Below are 22,756 nucleotides of genomic sequence, written 5' to 3'. Positions count from 1 at the left end.
GGACACAGGAGCGGAAGGACTGCTTCACACACCCCTACTGGTAGGGTAGGCTCGTCAGGCCTAATCAATTAAGTTTGGCAATGTGTGAATCCAGCATTGACCTTGAACATCAATGGGAGTTTTGCCATTGATTTCAGGTGGGTAGGATTTAGGGTGACCAGATGCCCCTATTTTATAGGGACAGTCCTGATTTTTAGGTCTTTCTCTTATATAGGCTCCTATTACTCCCCATCCCCTGTCCCGATTTTTCACCCTTGCTGTCTGGTCACCCTAGTAGGATTTCACCTATTGTATTTGTTTGTGCTGCAGTCGCTCTTTGTATTTGATGCTGGGGGGAAGTGAGAGTGATTTGATTCAACCCAGTGATAAGAACGAAAGCTTGCAGTAGGAAAAATTATTAATTTTAATTAAATCAACAAATAAGCTAATATCTTAGGGTACCCTGCTTTGTTGTTCATGTTTCAGGTGTACTGCAATGAGAAAAAGTGACTTTTAGTGAGTCACAGGAACATTGTTCACCATTATGGTGGGATTATCATTAGGTAGTCCATTGATAAAACTCTTAAATTTGACTTTCTCACACTAATGGCCTACCTTGTGCATCAGACTCTGGTTCATTTTTTATAGTTACTTCATCCTCTTCATCACAGTCCTCTCTGTGACACAAGAAATGTGTTCACTGAAGGAGTAGTCTGGCATAAAATCATTCACTGAGTCAGAGCCTTATGCTAGTGTAAGTTCTCCAACAGCTGCAGCAAGGATATGTTTGCAAACCATTATGAAATCAAGATGTTTTTAAATAAAGGTATACAGTACATAGCTGAGATAGAAAAGGATTATTATCTATTATTTATAGCTATACTTTATACGCAAAACTGTTGTTTACCATATAGAATTATAGTACCTAGACCTAATTTTTGCTATGTTGAAGAGATGCAGGGTATGTGTGTGTGTGTGTGTGTGTGTGTGTGTGTGTGTGTGTGTGTGTGTGTGTGTGCGCACACAATGTTGCGCTTAAAATCCTTTGTCCATTTTTGGAAGATTCTGTTGATATGAGAGATCCCTTATACTTGAAGGGTAAATTACATTTACAAGGCCACTTTACACTGCCAAAGAAGGGAGTTTTAGGGTAAATGAGAATCAGGCCCCAAATGGGGAATATTGTTGGACCCTGTGTGTGAAATATCAATTCCACAATAGAAGAAAGTGCCACTTCTGTATAGACAGAATGATCTAAAATGAGGATAGTAAGGTGAGTGGAGAGTCCCTACAGTCCACAGTAATGGTGTCGTTGAAAACCTATAAACATACACACGTGCACATGCACATTCACTAAACAATGTAGTCACATAAAAATTGTTCTGCCCTCCTGGGAGAAATTGCACATTTTTACTGGCTCCGGCAAGTTGCCCCAAAACTGTTGCCAGTAGTTATTTGTTCTTCCGAAGAATGAATCTTGATTACAGTTTATTTTAATAGGTGTTTCGGTGGATTTGTGCACTGGCCTTTTCCTCTGGAAACATCAGTTCAAATCCTGACCTTGGTAACAATTTAAACTGTTTTTGGTGGTCATGCCCTAGTCATTATTTGACAATATTGGGAAACTTGTCACAGTTTGGCAGTGTTCATATTGACTGGGAGCAGGGACTGAGATCCATAGATATAGCTGTCTGTGGAATCTTACACAGCATTTACCTGCACTATGCCTTGTTTTTTCCAATATTTTAATCTACACTAAATTCACTGACCAATAATAAACAGAAAACAAATACTATGCAATAATTATGGCAAAGTTGAAAAAAAAACTCTATTTTAATAAGCATTGTGAAATCTCTAGAAATCTTCCACACATCTATGAAGATGTCTCATCCTAGAATTCTTTTCTCAAGAAGAGGCATCATTAAAGGAGATATCCACAGTGAAATTTTGAATAAAATTACTCATGATGGACATGACCCCATGTTTGCACACTAATGAACGTGCTATTATCCTAGTGGGCTAAGTGGGTAAAATTACATTCACTGAAAATTCAAACGGTTATTATGATCGTCTGGTCATCTGTTTAGAAGTTCTAAGAAGCTGTGTAGTGTTTCCCTAGAAAACAAATATATACCACCTCTAACCCTTACATGAACTCTGACACCACCAGCGTAAAGAATGAACATTTCTTCCAAACTCAGGTTTCCTAGTCTGTGTCTACACTAGCAAGCTTACAGCGGCACAGCTGTACTGATGCAGCTGTGCCACTGTAAGATCCGATCAACATAATTAAACCACCCCCAATGAGCAGCAGTAGCTATGTCGGTGGGAGAAGCTCATCTGCTAACAGCATTGTGCACACTACCACTCATGCCAGTGAAACTTATATTGCACGGGGGGTGTTTTGCCTATTTTGTTACAAAGTAAATATCAGCACCTGTCAATCTTTTGGGTGCAATAAGTAAGAAAGAAGTGGCAGATTCAGCTCTGATCCACCTTTAATAAAAATCTTGTAGCTATATAAAAAGTGGTGTGACAGTTGCAAAAGATTTTCTGATGTGACAGTGTACTGCTCAATTTGATATAAACTAGACCTAACTGTACTTTCTGAAAGACATAGGAGGTGGGAAAAGACATACTGACAGACATGTCAAAAGAAATGTTAAGTAAAGTAAAGGAGGCCCTGAAATCTTGTGAGCAGGCTTCTAGTCATGTACCAAATAGCTAGAGAAGAGCCTGAAAAACAAGCCAAGATATGATCCAAATATGAGTGTTCCAAACTTGTGGCTGGCCACTGTCATAATTGTCTGAATCGTCTCCTCCTCACCTCAGATCTGGAAACCTGGGAAAATCAGATGCAGCCATGAATTTTGTGGCTTTTGACCATTTCTATAAATGACTTGCTTCTAGGAACAAGTGAGGAGGATTTATTCACAGGCTGGAGACTATGAAAAGTACTTTGCCGTTCCAGATAATTTCGAAATAAATCTAGAAAAGTCATTGTTTCCCTGCACACTTTCAAAGGTTTTGCTTCAGTTCAATGTATTTCAACATGCTGATTATCTCTCTGGCATGTGGACTGAATGCACTGATGTTTGGAAATTCCAGTCCAAGTAGCCCTAATTTTGGAGTAAGTGCAGTCTTTCATTATCAGCACCATGTGCACAAGTGCTGAGCAGCCAGTTTGAACTCAAGGAAAATAATAAGTATGATGGAAACTATATGAAGAATCTGCATTTGTCAAACAGAAACAAGAGCTGGTTTGAGCCAACTAGACCTTGTAATTCTTCAGGGTTTTTTTGCTTGTACAAAATGGCAGGACAGGACATGCAGAGGGAACAACTTGTCAATGTATTTTAAAAGATATAGTGAGAACAGATCAGAAGTTACAGAAAGGCAATATAAAAGTTAGAATCACTCATTAGTGAAGAAATATTTATATATTAAATATAAATAATGGAGGCCTGATTGTCATTTATACTAAGACCCCATTCTACCACTCTGGCATTGTAAAGATAGCTTAAAACTAGTATAAATGTAATTTATGCAAACTTCCAGAGTGGTGTAAAGGGGCCCTAATATTAATGAGACACAAATAGGATGACATCCTGGCCCCATTGAAGTCAATGGTAAAATGTCCAATTACATTCAAGTGGCCAAGATTTCTCCCTTAATATTTTACAACATGAAAAGCCATATTTTCAGTCTGGCCTATGAATATGGGCAGAATGATATTACATTCACAAATCCCACATGTGCACAAATCAGATAATTTAATACTTAACATGTGTGGATGTTGTTGCATAAAATCTTTATGAACAAATATTGAACCTGGGCTATAAATTTAAGCACATAATGTTGATTGGTTTCTTTATATTGCTGGCAGAAAAATACTGTGTATTGAGTTCAAAATCATTTTTCTTGCAAATGCAACTTTTGTCATTATTTCTCCTTTACTAACACAGAATTATTTGTGGAGAGAAATGAATCAGCTACACTAATACATTTTGATTTCTGGATAAGAAAACAGATTAATTTACACCTTGCAGGTTCTTAGCTTTCCAGAATAGATCTTTCACATACAACTTTGAGTTCTTTGTTACTTAATTATCATTAGTTGACTAAAGGAAACAAAAAATCATTGATCCAATTATACATGATATTTCAATATATCTGTATCAGGATGTGACCTAACTTACTTTTTTTAAGCAGATAAATTGCAGTATGTGCTAGCGGAAAAGAATTTTTCAGATTAGAGCCCATATTTTGAAATTCTGGCCCTCCAAACCTCCTTTCTTCTCCCCATTTCTGTCGTTTCCCATGTCTACTTCTGCCAATGTTTTTTCCCCTAGAAAATTATACGACTAAGGCACCAATCCTGCAATACACTCCTCATGACAGAGTTTATGAAAGGATCGAAGTGTTAAGAATAAGCCGGTGGGGGTGATTTTGCATTCTGTATTTTCTGTTGCTCAACAGAAAAATGCTCTAATGTAAATAATACATACGAGATGCACAAGAACATAAAGTAAATATGTGCTTCAGATCTGATCATTAAAATGAAGAACGATGAGCAGAAAATCCCAAATACCTTGCTTCATTTTACTTTTTCAAGTTGCTTTTTTAAAACTTTTGGGCCTGATCCTATGAGTGACAGAGCACCTCCGACAATGTGCAGAGTGCCCTCAACTCCAACTGAAATTAATGAAAACTGAGGATACTCAGCTCCTTGCAAGGATAAAGCCCCTAATTTGATGAGGAATCATTTTTTGCGAGCAATTTAGAAAAGACCCATTGTTTTCTCTGTTAGTAATGATCAGCTCTTTGCCAGAAACATCCTCTACAGAGAGTTGTACTCCATATACCTCATTTGGTTCTGTTGTTGATTTGGAACCTGAAGATTTATAGTTCAGATTTTGCTTTTTTCTTTCTCTTTTTTTATAGATCTTTGAAATTGTCAGTCTGCTGAGAATCTCTTCTGCTAGGTTAAATAGCTTACTTTGCACAGAATTTCATTAATATTCATGGAAATTGGAACTGTAAAAAAAAACTGTAAAAAGTGCAGTGAGATGTAAGTCAGAGAGGGAAAATATATTTTCGACATTCCCTCCATTTCAATAAAATAAGAAAAAAAATGTTATTTATTCAGTTAAATAAATAAAAGAAACATACACACCAGCCTATTATATATATTATTTGACTTTTCCATTTCTTGAGAAAAGATACTCATTATATTTCAGAGCCAGACAAAGAGCAACTGGAGAATCTAGCTTTGATTCTCAGTTCTGCTGCGGGGCCAGTTTGTGACCTTGGCTCAATCTCCACACCTCCTGAAACCACGATGGTAATCACCTCGATAAAACTGGGAGATTGAAGGACACTGCTGTAAATAAGATGTTCCAACTCAGCTGAGCCAGCTTGGTACATAAATATTTCATCTTCTCTGTGATTTTGTGTCATATTTGTTTACTTTAGCAAAACTAGTTTGCTGGTTTGTTTTATTGTTTAGTGGACATTTTCAGAGCACGATCCCGGGACCGGAGTCCTCAGTGGGAAGTGTACAAAATTAGAGAAATATAAGAGATGCTGGAAACCAAATTAGATACCCAGATGAGTTTTAAAAAACTGTTCCTAAGCCTGGTGTTTTAAAAACATTAAATGTTTCCAGCCCAGAGAGGACACTGCTGAATTAATAATACATTTTTAATATGCACTGATGTGATATCCAATATTTCCACACTGAAAAACTAATATTGTGGCCTATTTCATTTTATTAATTAAAATTGGCATTTGCAGATTACAGTGCAGAAAGGTTTGTGAACTGAGCTGAGATTCCAGTTGGGACAGACGAGTGTTATTTCATTTTGCCACATGTACAGTTGACACTCTAATGAGTGAATGCATTTGTTTTCTTGCAACAAGGACTTGTTGGTAAACACAGAGTTTGTTTTATAAGGACAGCTTTCAAAGAATAAAATATAGATTTTCACATATAAATCCTGTTTTACAATGGAATATTTTTCATCTCTAGTTTTCACTTGAATGAGTTTTATTACTAGTTATGGGTGAACCTCAAAACAACTTGAGAAACCTTGGAAAGTTTACGTATTTATTTGAAACTTTTCTGAATATTTCAAAGTCCTCATTTTCCTTCATCTTTCTCACCATTCCACACTAATCCTTCCAACTTCTACACTTACATATTTTCCCTTCCTCCTAATTCTATTTTTCTCCTGACTTCCAGTCTCAAGCATCTCCAGTTTCCTCTACCTGACATCCAGTATGCCCCCTCCCTTTCATATGTCATGAATGGAGAGGTCTAGTCTGAAGTTTTATTGTATTTCTCTGTTACAGTCTGACTGGCTAGAAAAATCTAATCTCATGAATTCAAGGACACTGAATCTTCAGAGCCCTGCAACTTGTCTGAAGCTTTTTTTTAGTCATTTATGCTGGTGCAAAGTCAATGTAAAATGCTACCAAACCAGGATAGTAGGTCTATACCCACTTTGCATAGATATAGATGACTGCACAAATTGCAGGGCAATGGTAAATCAAGCCTAGGTCTTCTCCTGAATTTGCTTTTGTCTGAACCCTGAGGAGTGGGAGGAGAGATACCTGAATTAATGAGACTTGATAGAGATTTTAGCAGAAATTGTCCAGTCCCCTAGATGGATTTGGTTAAAGGAGGCCTATCGCAGACTAGGAGATGGAGAGTTGTCCATCTGTCCTTATCTTTAAAAAGGTTCAGTTATGATTTAGATTAAGACCCTTCTTTTCTGCAGAACCAGTTCACCTGTTCCTAATCATTACACTCTTGAACCTAATTGTGAAAGCATGTTTGCTGCAAAACAAGATGGAAACTATGCATTTCCAGTTCTCTAGTGTCCAAAATAGCACAGAGATGAAATCATACGTTAGCCAGATCCTGCCAAATGGTGTGGGTGCCTTGCATCTCCCTTACAGTTTCACATAAGCAAACCTCTTTTACTTGGACTTCTCTTGCTTTCTTCAGAGTTGATCAAACATCAGCTACAACAAGATAATATGATCAGTTTTTAAGGTGGTATTCTTATGATGAAGGGTCTGTCTATTTGGGGGGGAAGGGAGAATGTTTTTTCAACTGAGTTAGCTCACTCAGTTGAACAAGTTTAACATGATTGCAAAGCCTCCTTAACACCCATGCAGACACAGTTTAACATCATCAAAGCTCAGAGGGGTAGCCGTGTTAGTCTGAATCTGTAAAAAGCAACAGAGGGTCCTGTGGCACCTTTGAGACTAACGGAAGTACTGGGAGCATAAGCTTTCGTGTAAGAACCTCACTTCTTCAGAGGCAAGTAATGGAAATCTCCAGAGGCAGGTATATATCAGTGTGGAGATAACGAGGTTAGTTCAATCAGGGAGGGTGAGGTGCTCTGCTAGCAGTTGAGGTGTGAACACCAAGGGAGGAGAAACTGGTTCTGTAGTTGGATAGCCATTCACAGTCTTTGTTTAATCCTGATCTGATGGTGTCAAATTTGCAAATGAATTGGAGCTCAGCAGTTTCTCTTTGGAGTCTGGTCCTGAAGTTTTTTTGCTGTAAGATGGCTACCTTTACATCTGCTATTGTGTGGCCAGGGAGGTTGAAGTGTTCTCCTACAGGTTTTTGTATATTGCCATTCCTGATATCTGACTTGTGTCCATTTATCCTCTTGCGTAGTGACTGTCCAGTTTGGCCAATGTACATAGCAGAGGGGCATGTGATACATTATGGGAAAACAATTGTCTTGCCCTCATCATTTAATTAATGAAACTATATTTTTGAAACAAAGATATTTCTGCCCACATATCTACACCAGCAACACCATCACTGGACCTAACCAGATCAGCTACAACATCACCGGCTCATTCACCTGCACGTCCACCAATGTTATATATGCTATCATATGCCAGCAATGTAAAGGTAGCCATCTTACAGCAAAAAAACTTCAGGACCAGACTCCAAAGAGAAACTGCTGAGCTCCAGTTCATCTGCAAATTTGACACCATCAGATCAGGATTAAACAAAGACTGTGAATGGCTATCCAACTACAGAACCAGTTTCTCCTCCCTTAGCGTTCACACCTCAACTGCTAGCAGAGCACCTCACCCTCCCTGATTGAACTAACCTCGTTATCTCCACACTGATATATACCTACCTCTGGAGATTTCCATTACTTGCATCTGAAGAAGTGAGGTTCTTACCCACGAAAGCTTATGCTCCCAGTACTTCTGTTAGTCTCAAAGGTGCCACAGGACCCTCTGTTGCTTTTTATCTGTCAGCTAGTGTTTCACAACCATTTGGAAACTTCTTTAGGCATTTACTGCTTCATTCTGTTCAAGGTTAATTCTACAATTCTTACAGACCAGCAAAGAGTTAAGAGACTTGCCAGTTTTGTGCAAAGGATCTTTACAGGACATGACTGATTATATCTATATCTTCTAATTTGGAAAGAATTAGGCCAGTGCTTGATGCTCCTCTTATTTAGGTTTTAATGACTTAATTAATAAAGAAGCCCGGAAAGCATTGCAGATACTTTAGATGTGTTAACACAGGGATATACGTAGGCTAATGCTGATGCATATGGCTTAATTGTTGAAGTTGTCTTTCTCATTTTAATTTTACCTACTAGAAAGTCAATATCCATTGATTTAATTTTGTTAGAAGAATTCTTATCTCCTGCCCTTCTCCAAGCGACAAAATCTTTATGTGGTCTATCTTATGTTCCATTTGTTGACTCTCCCTAACCTTCAAAGTTACCTTAATTAACAGTCTCTGTTTGAAGTGGACATAATTTACTTGAATTTTCAAAAAGCTTTGGATAATGCCTTTCATAAAAGACTATTAAGGTAAATAACAAGAGGGTAAAGGGAAAAGTCATGTTGTGAATTAAAAACTGGTTAAGCAAGAAGAAATAGAAATAGAGTCGTACTGAATGATTACTCTTCAGAGTGGAAAGCAAGTTAATAGTGGGGCACCACGAGGGTCAGTCTTATTTAATAAACTAAAGCTTTGGAGGAGAAAGCGGGTAATAAGCTGCTGAAGATTGCTGATTGCACTAAGTATTTTCAATTAGTTAAGAAAAATTGTGAGAAACTGCGGACATTTTTAAATTAGAGATGGATCCGTTGCAGTTCAGGGCAATGATGGGTGACCTCCATAGGCCAAAGTCCTTCCATCTCATCTCAGAAAGAATTGGGTCCTCCCATGAACAGAAGGTCCTGTCCATTTTCTTAGTCAGAAAGAAGGGCATGAGTCAGTCTAAACTCAGGTTACTGATCCAAAAGTTTTTTCTTTGTCTGTTGGTCTCTGGAGAATCTAGTTTCAACTAGTATTTGCAAGCCTCTCCAGGTGGCACTTCTCTGGAGGTGTTACAATGCAATTGAATTTACCTATGCACTCCCATTCCCCCACTGTTCTTAATTCCTGGAGAAGCTGCGATCACTCTTCCCCCTACAATTATGTACAATCCCTAGCCCACAATGATCCATAACCTTAATACAGTAAAATCTCCAACAGTATTGCAGGAAATTACCATATGCATTATAGGATCAAAACTGGAATCTCAGATCTAATTCCCTTTGAATATTGGGTTGTAAGGATGCAAATCTCTGCTCTTATGATTTTCCTTCTGGTTCAAATCTAAAACCAGAAAGGACCTAACTTCTGATTTGGTTCAAATACAGGCAAAATCTCGTAGGAATGCAATCCTTGTGTGATTTTTTTTGTCAGTAATGATGATTTAGCTAATACTTGTGTAGTGCTTTTAATCCAGAGATTTCAAGGTGCTTTACAATTCCCCAATGGTGATAAATGATGAAACTGAGACACTTAGCAGTTAAGGCTCAGTTTTTCCAAACTGGCTTATAATTTGGGTACCTTTAAATGCCTTTGGTCTAATTTCCACAAGTACTGAACACCCACAACTCCAAATGAAATCAGTGGGAGCTTCTCTCTCAGATCTGCATGAAAACTTCCTGTGATGTAAGAATCAAACCTTTATTCACAGTGCCTGCTTCCTAAAGAAAGAAAGCGCTCTCTCTCTCTCTCTCTCTCTCTCTCTCTCTGCTGTTTATATGAGGTTCTGAAACTATCTTCTAATCCAAAACTCTCTTGGAAGCACAAGCCTACCCATATAGATCATCCCAGAATTTACAATTCCTGAGAGTAATTAAAAGCTTTGGTGTTTTTTCTAAGCTTCCATTCTTCTCTCTTACAAGGATTACTGTCTGTTAATCTAACAATATTGTTTCTCTGTCTCCCCCCTCTTATCATTTATGGGTGAGTGAGATGAGTCACAAGAAGCTCCATTGAAGTCAGTGGCGCTATATTGAGTTACCCCTGCTGGGGATCAGGCTAAGGACTTTAGACCCCTAAATGAATGAATCCCCCAAGATACATGGGGCTCTCAGAGGATATTCCAGAGGAAAGCATCTTCCATAAGGAGTCAAGTTGCTTCTGCACTGCTACCCACCATCAACACTATCTCCTTGATCCCCTTGACAATATGGCTTGGGGAACTTTGATGCTAACAACACCATCCTCCACTGGCTGCCATCTGTGCTCCCCTGGACTGGTTTCTATAGCTCTGGGGGTAAAATCTGACACAGCAAGGCCAGCGTCTTCCCTCCCTCCACATCAGCAGAGCTCCTGCAGAGGGGCTTCCATGTGATAGAGGAGCATACCCTTCCATGCATCCTGTTCTCAGACCTGCAAATTCAGGTTCTCTTCTGCTCAAGAGCATTTGGGCCTTCCAGTGTTTCGGACATTTTTAGAAGGTGATAAATGCCTTCAGATCCTATTGAAGTTAATGGGATTTGAGGAGGCTCTGTACATGGCAGGAGTAGTCCCTAAAACACTAGTCCTAGGGAGGCTTACAGCCAATGTTAGTGTGAAATAATTATGTAACCCTTCTGCCCCTCTGAGTTGGCAGCAACAAGGGCCGGGTTCAGTATCTAGGGGTTCTGTTTCAATAACGCAATGCAAAACCGGCTCGAGCCCCCACCCAGTGACCTGGGACAATTACATACCATCCCCCCGGGCGCCTCTAGGAGGCAATACTTCCCCTCTCGCAAGCACGGAGACTGAGTGTAGCAAAAGCCTTTTAACAAAGGAGGGAAACAATGCGGCATTATGTTGGGGAAACATCACAAACAGGATTCATAACACAAACCATGAGCAAAAGACCCACCTCCAAGTAAGTTTGGGAGTGTCCTTTTCCCCTCAGGGTCTTAAGTCAATCACCCCAAAGTCCAACAACCCCAAAGTCTCTGTCCCTGGTCAGTGCCGCCCCAGAGTTCAAAAGTTTATCTGCAGAGTTTTACCCCCCCCCAGCCTGGGCAGAGATGGGGGGGAGGCACACGGGATGTTAAGGGGCACCTTACATGGTCCGAGGCCGACTGCCCCACCTCTCCGTGGAGTTCTGCTGCAGCCTTTACCACGAATGGCTCCGCTCTAGCAGCCGCGCCACGCCACCAGCCGTCCCATGAACCGCTCCAGCTGCCCCCACAAATGGCTCAGCTCCACGCCGCTCCGCTTGCTGTTCCATGGGCTGCTCCAGCTGTCCCACAAACTGCTCGGCTCTGCCAGCTGCTTAGCAATATATCTTCAGTCTCCCCCACTGATTAACACAGCACTCGGTGGTCTCAGCTCAGCAATTTTAGCTCTTTTAGTGATTTCAGCTTGTAGTAGGGGAGCCCCAGTACTGGTGCACCATTGGCCCAAAGTGAATTCAGTTCAGCAACTTCTAGCTAGACTCCTAATGGAAGCAAACTTAGCTCTGCTATTCAACAGTGGAGAGAGGGGGTAGTGCAATTGGTGTTCCAGGCCCTCAAAAGGGGCCCATGCTATCCGGTACACATACCTGTCCCCAACCTCTCTCAATTCACTGGGTTTTGTAACCCATGCCCCTTGTCTAGCAAGTGCTACTTAGTTACTGGTGAGTCCCTCTGTCATACAACAGTTCCACTGGCCTTGATTCACAGAATCAGGGTAACAACAACTTATTCTTCCTGCCCCAATAACAGAGAAACTGGGGATCCCACACCAGCCAAATTAACCACTTTCAGTTGTTGTCCCAGGCTAGGCGGGTGGGTGTGCCTATGCAAACAAGATCAGCCCTGAAGTTATTTTCAACTCTCACCATAATTCACCACCAGATGTCAGGGTAGAGCTTATCCTGACTCTGCTTACAATTAAACATAAGGGAAAACGCATTAAGTGTGGTATGGAAAGGGCTTTATGCAGAAAATTCACTCAGTGAAGCACATTGGCAAAATATTTTTTCAATTTAAATAGCCTAAAGAAATAATCCCTGAACACTAATGTTGCTTAGTAACAGGTCTTAGTTCTGTCAGTACTTGTGAGTGACGGATTCAAATGACTGGCCTCTTTGTTGACCACGTGAAATGAATTGGTGGTCTCAGTCCAGTTACTAGTTGACAGGAGCCCACATCACACATGATTCATCATGTCTGGCACTAATTGGGACCATCGCTGGCAGGGTCAGCAGAGAGGAGGAGTGAATAGCAGTGGAATCGACACTATCCACTCATCGCTTCACTAGAGGTGGTCCCTTTATGTCACCATTGAGACATATGGGTAGGTTGAGCTGGAATGTGTTTTCCCTGCTGCTCCCCATGCTGTGGATAATTTCTAGGGTTGTCACTTCAGCACCTTTCACAATCATTAGACTCACATGCAGGCTACATGTAAAAACAATAGCATTCCATAAAACTGTATGTAGAATTATGCAAATGATCTGTGGCACAAGACCCTTACTGGATATAAAGACACCCTTGGGCTTCAAAAAAATAACGGTGTTTAGGCTTCAATAAATAATCCAAAATGGTTTAATTCAAATTTCCATTTTGACAGTTATTCAGAAGGCCAATGCTTCAAAATTAATAGCTGCTCGACCAAACCATTGGCCTCCAGAATGACTAAGAGAGTGAAAATTTGAAAGAAACCACTTTGGTTATTTATTGAAGTCTAAGGGCTATTATCTTCTAAAATACACTGAAGTCTTTACACATTGAGTGAATTATACTTGTGAATTTACCTGCATGCATTTACATTTAAAGGGGTCATTTTATTTTATTTTATTCTATTTTATTTTATTTTTAAGAACTGTGATATGTTTATTGGTGTTTGTTCACGAAGCCTAAAAGAAAATTAAAGGCTATTTTGAGCCTTCTGAGTCAGTCATTTCTGGGCCTCTCCCTTCACAAATCAGGCATTTTATTGGCAAATACATTTTCAGGTTATTTATAAGGCATCAGTGACATTCAGTGTTCAGTTATAGTACTGTAAGTTAATCACTTTTATATGCTGTATGGAGTTCTCCGCCTTTATAGGTTGGTGTCTGTTCTTTCTTGGCATAATGTTATAGAATTTTATTATAAGGTTACCACATACAGAGCTTCTAATTGGAATCTTTTATTTCTTTTTCTTCTAGGCTGTGGATATACTTTTGCAGCATGGAGCTTATGTCAATGTTCAAGATGCAGTGTTTTTCACCCCATTACACATTGCAGCATACTATGGCCATGAACAGGTAACTAAATGGGAAGAATCTGACAAAGATGAAAGAGTGCACTCACACTACGAGCCATAGGTTTACTGTCAGCCAGCCTGTCTTTATATTTGGAAGGGTCCTACTAGAGAGAGGCTTTCACATCCTTAAGTTTTGCCTTTAACTATATCTGACATTTTCAGGTGTTTGAAAGCTCATAGGAATGTGGATATTCATGTTTTAACTACCCACTGCTAGGATCACCAGCCAAATTTACTACCCCCCCCCCCAAAAGAGTTCTTGAAATTAGTTGCCATTCATGAGAGAGAGTTTTTCTAACCTATAAAAGGGCTTCTCACCCAGAGATACAATTCATACAATGCTGAACCTTGAAGCTGCCTTGTATCCATTAGGTGTATCAGTTTAAATACCGCTACAGAAATGTGTATAAATGACCCATAGTACTCAATAACAAATGGATTGGTGCACCTTGGATTTAATGGGTGAAATCCGGCCCCCATGAAAGTTAATGGGAAAACCAATGGATCCAATGGAGCCAGGATTTCACCCAGCACCTTGTGGATGCAGAGGGCTAAATCTTGCTTGTCTTACTCTCACCAGCAGTGAAATTTTAAAAAAGCACTGAAGCCTTGGCCCTAAGTTATCATCAAACCCTCCTAATCCCATTTCTCTTTGCTAATGTAGAAGTGTCTGTGGCTTAGAGGACAATATACTCGTTTGCACTGCAGGAGATACTTTGGTTCAAAAGTAGCCCTGTGTCTGTGTTGGCTTATGTGAGTCAGTCCCGGTGCCTTTCTTTTCCTGGAAACATGCATATGCTGGGACATTTTCAGAGTTTCAAAGCATGACCTCTAGGTAGAGTATATTTTTCATTTCACTGACGTTTACTTAGAGTGCGTTGGAGAGTCATTCCCAGGAAAATGCTTTTGAAAGGACAGACTCCAAGAGAACAGATGATTGAAAACGCTATACTTCTATGGTTCAATAACAGTAAGGATGGGCACAAAGCATGCATTCCTGCACCCTCCTTTTTTATATATTCACCTCATCATCCAGTAATAGTAAGAAACTCTTTACATGTTGGGCTGAGAGATTAGTTTGCTTATTTCCCGTGAACCACTTTTGAACAAATAGTCACAGTCTTGTGAAATTATGCTAAAATGCATATGGTGCTTTTGTGATAAGAGACTCTACTTTCTGAAGGAAGCTACAGCTCTGACATAGCTAATTTATGGATGTTAAGGACATCTACTTTATTATGCTGACTAGGTCAGTTAAACAAATAAGTGTGTCTTTTTCCCAACTCCTTGCTATCCATATCATTTAAGAAAATGAACTGACATTTGCTAGTGAACAATGTAATATTTTATAGATATATAACTTACAAATGGAATTTATAATGAGTTTAATGAAAATAAATTATATATACTTATATAACCCAGTTTTAATTTAAAAAAATAGAGCTTTCTCACTCAAGATGTTAAGCAATCCAATACAGAGTAAACTTTAACACAAGAACTAGGGATTACCAAATTAAATTAATTGGTAGCAGGTTTAAAACAAATAAAAGGAAGTATTTCTTCACATAACGCACAGTCAACCTGTGGAACTCCTTGCCAGAGGATGTTGCGAAGACCAAGACTATAACAGGGTTCAAAAAAGAACTAGATAAGTTCCTGGAGGATAGGTCCATCAATGGCTATTAGCCAGGATGGGCAGAGATGGTGTCTCTAGCCTTTGTTTGCCAGAAGCTGGGAATGGGTGACAGGTAAAAGGATCATTTGATAATTACCTGTTCTGTTCACAGTCGGAAGACAGGATACTGGGCTAGATGGACTTTGGTCTGACCCAATATGGCCGTTCTTATGTTTTGGTTTCATTGAATTGTTTGTTTTCACTTGATGATCTAATTTACATTGATGAAATATTTAGGTTACCCACCTCTTGCTGAAGTTTGGTGCTGATGTGAATGTGAGCGGGGAAGTTGGAGACAGGCCCCTCCACTTAGCTTCTGCCAAAGGGTTTCTTAATATTGCAAAACTCTTGATGGAAGAGGGCAGCAAGGCAGATGGTAAGGGAAGATTTTAAAAGCACATTATAATTATATGTTGTATATACTGTCAAATGCTGACACATACTCTGCACAAGCCTTGGATTTTGCTTTCTGATATGGTGTGTGCATGTGTGTTTGTGTATTGAAGCTGGTGACTAGTGCAAAAAAAATTCTGTCATATTCTAAATATGCTTTGTCTATGTTTCTGCCCTCTTTGTGTTGGCTTCTCATGAATAAGCTAGAGAATTAGCTCATTGGCAAAAGTGCTTATAGAAACAATGAGTTGCAAGTGAATGCTGGAGAATATCAGGAGGAAACAAATTTGAAATTCATAGTCACAAGTACTCACAGTGGAGATTTGTTTCTAAGAGATATGCTGGTCCAACTGGAGAATAGAAAGAAACCATGTGATGTATGTGTCCAATCTAAACAATTCAGATTTTGAATATCAAATACCCACAATAAACTGTTAGCGAACAAGCTACAGATGAAGGATATTAAGTAGAAATTATGTGGTAAATATTTTCAAGTAATAATAGTAATATTGAGGAAACCATAATCTGTTCACACACAATTTGTGAACAGAAAAAGAAAAATGGAATTTTTGTAATGCATTATTCATTATAAAATTTTCAGTGTAATATAAGTTTGTGTGTCTGTGTGTGTTTACTACATGACCGGGTGGAACAGTGTAAAGGTTTATCAGCATAAATGTTTGCATTATTTCCAAATTTCACAATCTCTGAGTAAGTTTTACAGGTCATAACAAGCTAATGCCAATGAAATTGCTACACAATTCCACATCATTATATATTCTGTATATGCCATAGATTAAGCAAAAGAAAAAAATTGTGTTGTGGAAATATATGTCAGGGTTTCTTTCATCCCATTAGTTGTAAAACCATGTGCTTTAGTTACCATGGACTGGGTTTGCTGTTCTATTTCAGCTCCTTTATACAGCTTCAATAACATAAAGGGCACAAAACTTATCAAAAAAGGCACCCGGTAAAACTCCCTGTGTGAGAGGTTCCCTACAGTGCAGAGACAGGAAAATGACTCTATATCAATCCCCCTCCAAACCTTTGTTGGGCTGGGACATTCTTGGGGTGAGAGGGGTTGCATGGGGAGAGTACTGCTCTGCTCCAACTGTTCTCCATTGTGGAACAGCTGCTAGGGGGCTGTTGCAGCTAAGCATTAATTAGAACAGCCCTAAAGCTGAAAACTCAGCAGACACAAAAGTGGCTTAATGACATCGTCGCTACCCCACTCCCACCTCCCTCATTTCCGGAGCTTAGTGTCACGTGGGAGGAAAGGAGAGGCTTGTCCCAGAAGTCTGTTTGTAAAGGGCCTGTGGGGAGAGGAGTACTATAAATAATACACTTGTAAAACCTCTTCTAAAATAACCTAAGCTAGCTTTTCTACACATAAAATTGTTGTGGCATCCTCGCCATCCTGGGACCTTCCACTGCTAGAAGCAAGTGCTGCGTCTCTTTGAGGACTCTGCTCTTGCCGAGAGCATAAAGCTCCCATGTCTAGCTCTGCAGAATTATGAGATGTTGAATCTTAATCCTGGTATCTGTGCAGGACCGACTACGGCCTCTTCTGGACAATTTTGGGAGGGAGAAAGAGACGTACGCATTTTTCTGGTAGGCTGATTTTTGAGGGAGTTAGACAGTTTAAGTGGTGAGCAGAGGGTGGGTGAGACAGTCAAAGGTACATGATAACTACAATATATTGGATACTGCAATTGGATATTGCAATTCATCACGACTCTGCAATTTATCTTGAGGATGCCTCTATTACATATCTGTCTTTGTGAACCTCACGTGATAGATACTTGTGTGTATCTGTAGACACCTTGAAAAATATTATAAATACTAAAACTTGTAATTAACTAGCTAAAAAATGTATGTGAAATGTATTAGTTCAGATGTTCTTGTAGACAAATTGGACAGCCCTATATTCAAGTTATTGAAAGGGATATTTCTCATCTTCAGATATAGGACAAAAAAAGAGCTTTCAAAAAGTGACAGCACATGGTCTGAAAAAAGTACTTATTTTTAATAAAGCTATTGACTTTAATATTACTACTGTTAACACACTTATATCCCAAATACATTGCATAAATTCCTGGCCCCATACAAGTCAGTGGGAAAACTTCCATTGATTTGTGTTGGGTCAGGATTTTGCCCAGGAAGACAATCTCCATGTGACCTCAAGAGACCTAATTAAAAGCAACACAGAAGGGGACAGGGGCAATTGGAATTTGCTACAAGAATCCTACATATTATAGTCAGAACAAAGTTATCAAAATTATTCTACTTCAGTCTCACAATCTAGAACCCCATTCGATGTCTTCTGCCAATCAATATTCATAGCTAGTCATTAATTAACACAATGGAGCACATCAGACAGAGCATAAAAATGATTCCATCTATCCATATTTGAAAATCATATAAAATTCCCAGGCTTGCAATCCTTAGTCAGTTCCTGATCCAATGCCTATTGAAGTCAATGGGAATCTTTCAGTTAATTTCAGTGGGAGGTGGTCATTGTGGGAGTTTTGTATGTGTGAGTACAGCATTCTCAAGCCTGCAGTAAATGGCCTAAATTCTAAATCCAGGAAAGCACATGAGCTTGTGCTGAAATCCATCCCTATTCATGACAGCATTTAAACATATGCATAAGTTCCATTGACTTCAATGGATTATGAGCACATGGTTAGAGTTAAGCACATGATTCAGTGCTGGTCGGAATAGAAATGTTGTCCTGAATTGGGGTCTATATATATTTGGGGGTATAGCTATATCTATTCTAATATCGCTCTCACTCTCATATCTATCAATATACTATCCTTTGCTAAATAACCACACCGTACAAAAGGCCAACAGTCCATATGTCTTTTTCCTTTGATCATTTCACCCGGGACTCAGGTTTTCTGTGCACAGCTCCAAAACCAGTGGTGCCAAAAGCAGCATCATTCATATACATGATTTCCACAGTGTCATAGACCTGTTCTGCAAGTTATGCCATAACTGTGTCTGCACCCACACTCCTCCTACTTACTGGTATCTGGGAGTATAAATTTAACATGTTCTCTGAGAGTCATGAATGTATTACATCCCTCCTACTCACTCATTAGGAAGAAATGGGGAAACAGCATGACTCAGACTTGTAAGTATTTTTTTGAACAGTGAGCCCTTGATATTTAAGTTTTGATATGTGCGCACTGAAGCAATATAATTATAATAAAGGGGGAAAGGGAGAGGAGAAGAGATGTGCATTCACCATACAAGGCTGTAAAAGGCTTATCATCACTTAGTTAATTTATTCCAAAAGAAGAGGAAATTAGGGCCCCATTCAAGATTATTTATTTTAAAATCTATACATTCCTCAATAGAAAAAGCAAAGAAAGCTGAAAATGTCTTACCCCCCAAAGTAGCACATTTTGAAACTTGAAATCACCATGGCAACAGAGGAAGAACTCATAAACATTTAAGCATGAAAATAATTTATGATATAAAATTATCCAAAGGAATCTGAAAACATGCTCTGAAATTCAGCAATATGTTTCATGAGTTTGACCTATTCATTTTAATATATATTGACTGGTTGGACATTCAATTCCTATCTCTCATGTCTCTGAAATAGAGAAAGAAAAGCAGTGACCACTGCAACATAATGAAAAGGTCAAAGTATGGCCAAACTTTACTAACATTTACTAAATCCAGGGTGTGCCAATGTACTTCATCCTCATCACAAAGGTATATAAAAGGAAATACACAAATGCATTATTCATGTATTTTATATTGTAACCAATAGGCTGCAAGCACAGTGCACTCTCTCTCCAAATGCTAGTCCTATAGTTTGTTTATATGGAATTCCCTAATATGCAATATGAATGCTATTGGAAAGGAACTCTTAGTAGAATAACCAGATAAATAAAACATTTTTCTTAAATATTGTGGCCCTACCAAGATAGTGGCAGTGCATTTTGATCAGATTCTTATAAACTTTCAATTTATTTTAGGCCACTAATACATTTTAAAAGTTAATTTACCTTTATGAACTATTATCACTTGAAATTCCCTTAATATTGAAAACATCTAATTGCTGACCTTGATTTGTTTAGCATGAAAAATCTCATTTTTGTATGTTTTTTCACATTTTTATCATTCTCTCCTCTTTTCACTCCCACTGTGCGTCCATTATTTTAATATGCTGTTAGTATTATTTATGCATTCATTATTTTTACCTATTTGCATTATGCAGTATCTCGGTAAGTTCCATTTCAAATAATCCAAATAAAACTGTATGATAGTAGTAAATTCTTTATTAGGTTACAATACAAAACATGCTGATTTTGGATCAGATCCCGCAAACACTTCTTCGTGTCAATCAATGCTACTATTCATGTAACTTGATCCTTCTGTCATGTGACAATGGTAAAGAATCACTTTCTTTTAACACTGAACAAAGAACTTTCTTAGAATAGAAGAGAGAATTATCCCTAAAATAACACACACACCCATCATGTTTCACTGTAGAACTTCTTCCTAGAATTTTCCTCATCTCCCTGCTGCCTCTCTTTCTGCTACAGGTTGAAAGAAACACAACACATCTCTTCAAGAGAGTTTTGTCCAGCTGATTCGTTTAGCTGATCAAATTCTAGGACTGTAGGCTCCAGTTTAATAGTCTTCAGGTTCTTCTCAATGGCATTATCTCCATTCACTAAAAGAACATTTCAAGTAGAGTCATATAGCAATTCTGCTGGGTTTGGAACCATCTGAAGATGCCACCTGTTTCTTCCATGCTGCTGAGTATCTTGATCAGTAGTCTCCCTCTTGGGTGCACTCATGTGGAATATTGGTGCAACTATGCCTTACAATAACAGCTGGTGCTGTCCAATTTTATTCTGTCTCCAAGATTATCAAGACTGGGTCTCCTAATTTAAGATTGGATAAACTTTGATATTCATTCTGATGGTTGAAGAAGAAAGACTGAGACCTTTTATATTTATTGTTTCTCAGCTTCACATCCTTTAAACAGGGCCACTTAGGTTGAAGAGTTGCCTCTGAGTTTGACAATATTATTCTTAACTGTGGACTCAACCAGCTGAACTGTCTTACTTTGGTGCCTGATATGGGGGTTTCCCTATTAACTCAGCAGAACATGGAGGCAAGATTCAGGTTTATTTTTTTAGAATGCTCTCTTTTAGATTCTATTCCCTTGAGAGTGGTGGGAGCTGGAAGTAATATTCTTGAAATCATTGTTTCTCAAAAGCTTGGAACTCTAAATTGGCAGATTATGGTCTGTTATGGGTGACTATTCCTCCAAAATGAGAAAAGATGCCTTTTATCTGTTTTGCCACCTAGTGGGTATAGTAAGAAGTAGAAGCTCTACAAATCTAGAAAAGTAATCAATAGCTAGTAGACTAGTATGCCCAAAGGGGGAGGGATAGCTCAGTGGTTTGAGCATTGGCCTGCTAAAGGCATGGTTGTGAGTTCAATCCTTGAGGGGGTCACTTAGGGATCTGGGGCAAAATCAGTACTTGGTCCTGCTAGTGAAGGCAGGGGGCTGGACTTGATGACCTTTCAAGGTCCCTTCCAGTTCTAGGAGATAAGATATCTCCATATATTATTGTCTTCACACAGGTATAATGCAATTTTTTTTCTTCTGCCTTTTCTGAAGCCCATATCAGTGACCACGGTTTGATCTAGTAGACTGCTGCAGTGGTTGTCAAACATGTATTCATTGCCTGTGTAGGTCCTATGGGTTTTTTATTAACCTAGGAAACTTATCTGCCCCTTCAGACTACTGAACATTATCCTCGGCTGTGGCTCATCTTCTTAAAAGTCTCTCTGCAAATCACAATCACCTCTGTCAGTTAAAGTCAAATTGAATTTAGATATCAGATTTTAAGATTAACAGGACAAGCCTGCTTGTTTCTGAATACAGATTCCTGTAAACAGGAAACCCTCACTTGGGCTATTTCCTTGGCTTTTGGCTCCTTGGCAATTGCCATACCTGTCATATTTCTGCCCAGGTTACTTGATGGTCTGAAAGGTAATTTTTTTATGGTGCTTCTCTTTTTCCCCAATTGGAATTTATTCTTTTCTTCTTTATTTACCATGCATCTACTATTTTCTTGCTGTCTGACTTGCATTTTGCTATCTCAGACTGCCATGCCAGCGGCACCAGCTGTCCCAGGGTTAATTCAGACATTAGCTGTGATTTTTCTAAAAGTTCCTTTTTTAAGATCCAACTATTAGAAGATCTCTATACATTCCTCCTTACTGATGCCAAAATCACAATACACTCCCTGTTCCTATAATTACCTTATGAAAGCTTTCATGCTTTTTCTGGGCCTCTGCTCCCTTGGGGAATATATCCCTGTTTGTCTATTACATTCCTTTTGGGAATGAAAATGCTCATTTCATTTTTTTTAAAACAATGTCAATGTTATTCTTATCTCCCACCTCAGCAAAAGGAAATGCTTTATAAATAGTTTCAGCTTCACTTTCCAGAGCATAAATGAATGTGCCAAGCTCTGCTTCACCGCTCTCCGTGCTTGCTCTTTGTTGTGGTTTGGAATGGGCGGAAGTTCTCCTGCCTCTCAGGTCACTTGGTGGGCTTATCAGACTGAAAGTCTTCTAGGAGTGTTGAACTTTGACATTTTATTTCCCTCTTAGGCTAGGTCCACACTACCCGCCTGATTCGGTGGGTAGAGATCGATCTTCTGGGATCAATTTATCGGTCTCATCTGGATGCGATAAATCGATCCCAGAAGCGCTCCCCGTCGACTGCGGAACTCTTGCTCGCTGAGAGGAGGAAGCGCTGTCGATGGGGGAGCTTGCCTGCGCTGCGTGGACCCGCAGTAAGTAAACTTAGTTCGATCTAGGAAACGTCGACTTCAGCTACGCTATTCTCGTAGCTGAAGTTGCGTTTCCTACATCGATCCCCCGCCCCAGTGTGGACCAAGCCTTATTTATGCTAGTTCCAAATGAGTTAGCCTCTGGCACCATGACAGATGACAGTAGTAAGAACTCAAAGGTGACACAATAGAGCTATACAAAATAATGAATGGTCTAGAGAGGAAAACAAAAGGACAGTTGATGGAACTGAAAAGCAACAAACTTAATACTGATTTTGCACAATGCATAACTAACCCATG

At 39.2% G+C, this 22,756-nt stretch overlaps 1 protein-coding gene across 3 annotated transcripts in view; it reads left to right on the top strand.

Annotated features, from left to right (window-relative positions):
- Positions 1 to 22,756, top strand: part of TNNI3K (TNNI3 interacting kinase) — a 168,170-nt gene that overhangs the window by 23,961 nt on the left and 121,453 nt on the right. For all 3 annotated transcript variants that reach the window (XM_054037604.1, XM_054037603.1, XM_054037606.1), the window contains exons 6-7: positions 13,452 to 13,550; positions 15,462 to 15,600. In XM_054037604.1, the coding sequence (XP_053893579.1) occupies positions 13,452 to 13,550; positions 15,462 to 15,600 (238 nt within the window). The remainder of the gene's footprint in view (positions 1 to 13,451; positions 13,551 to 15,461; positions 15,601 to 22,756) is intronic.

This window comes from Malaclemys terrapin, chromosome 8, assembly GCF_027887155.1.
Source record: "Malaclemys terrapin pileata isolate rMalTer1 chromosome 8, rMalTer1.hap1, whole genome shotgun sequence".
NCBI classification, from domain to species: domain Eukaryota; kingdom Metazoa; phylum Chordata; order Testudines; family Emydidae; genus Malaclemys; species Malaclemys terrapin.
Note: the sequence above shows the minus strand (reverse complement) of the source record. Positions and strands in the feature narration are given on the sequence as shown.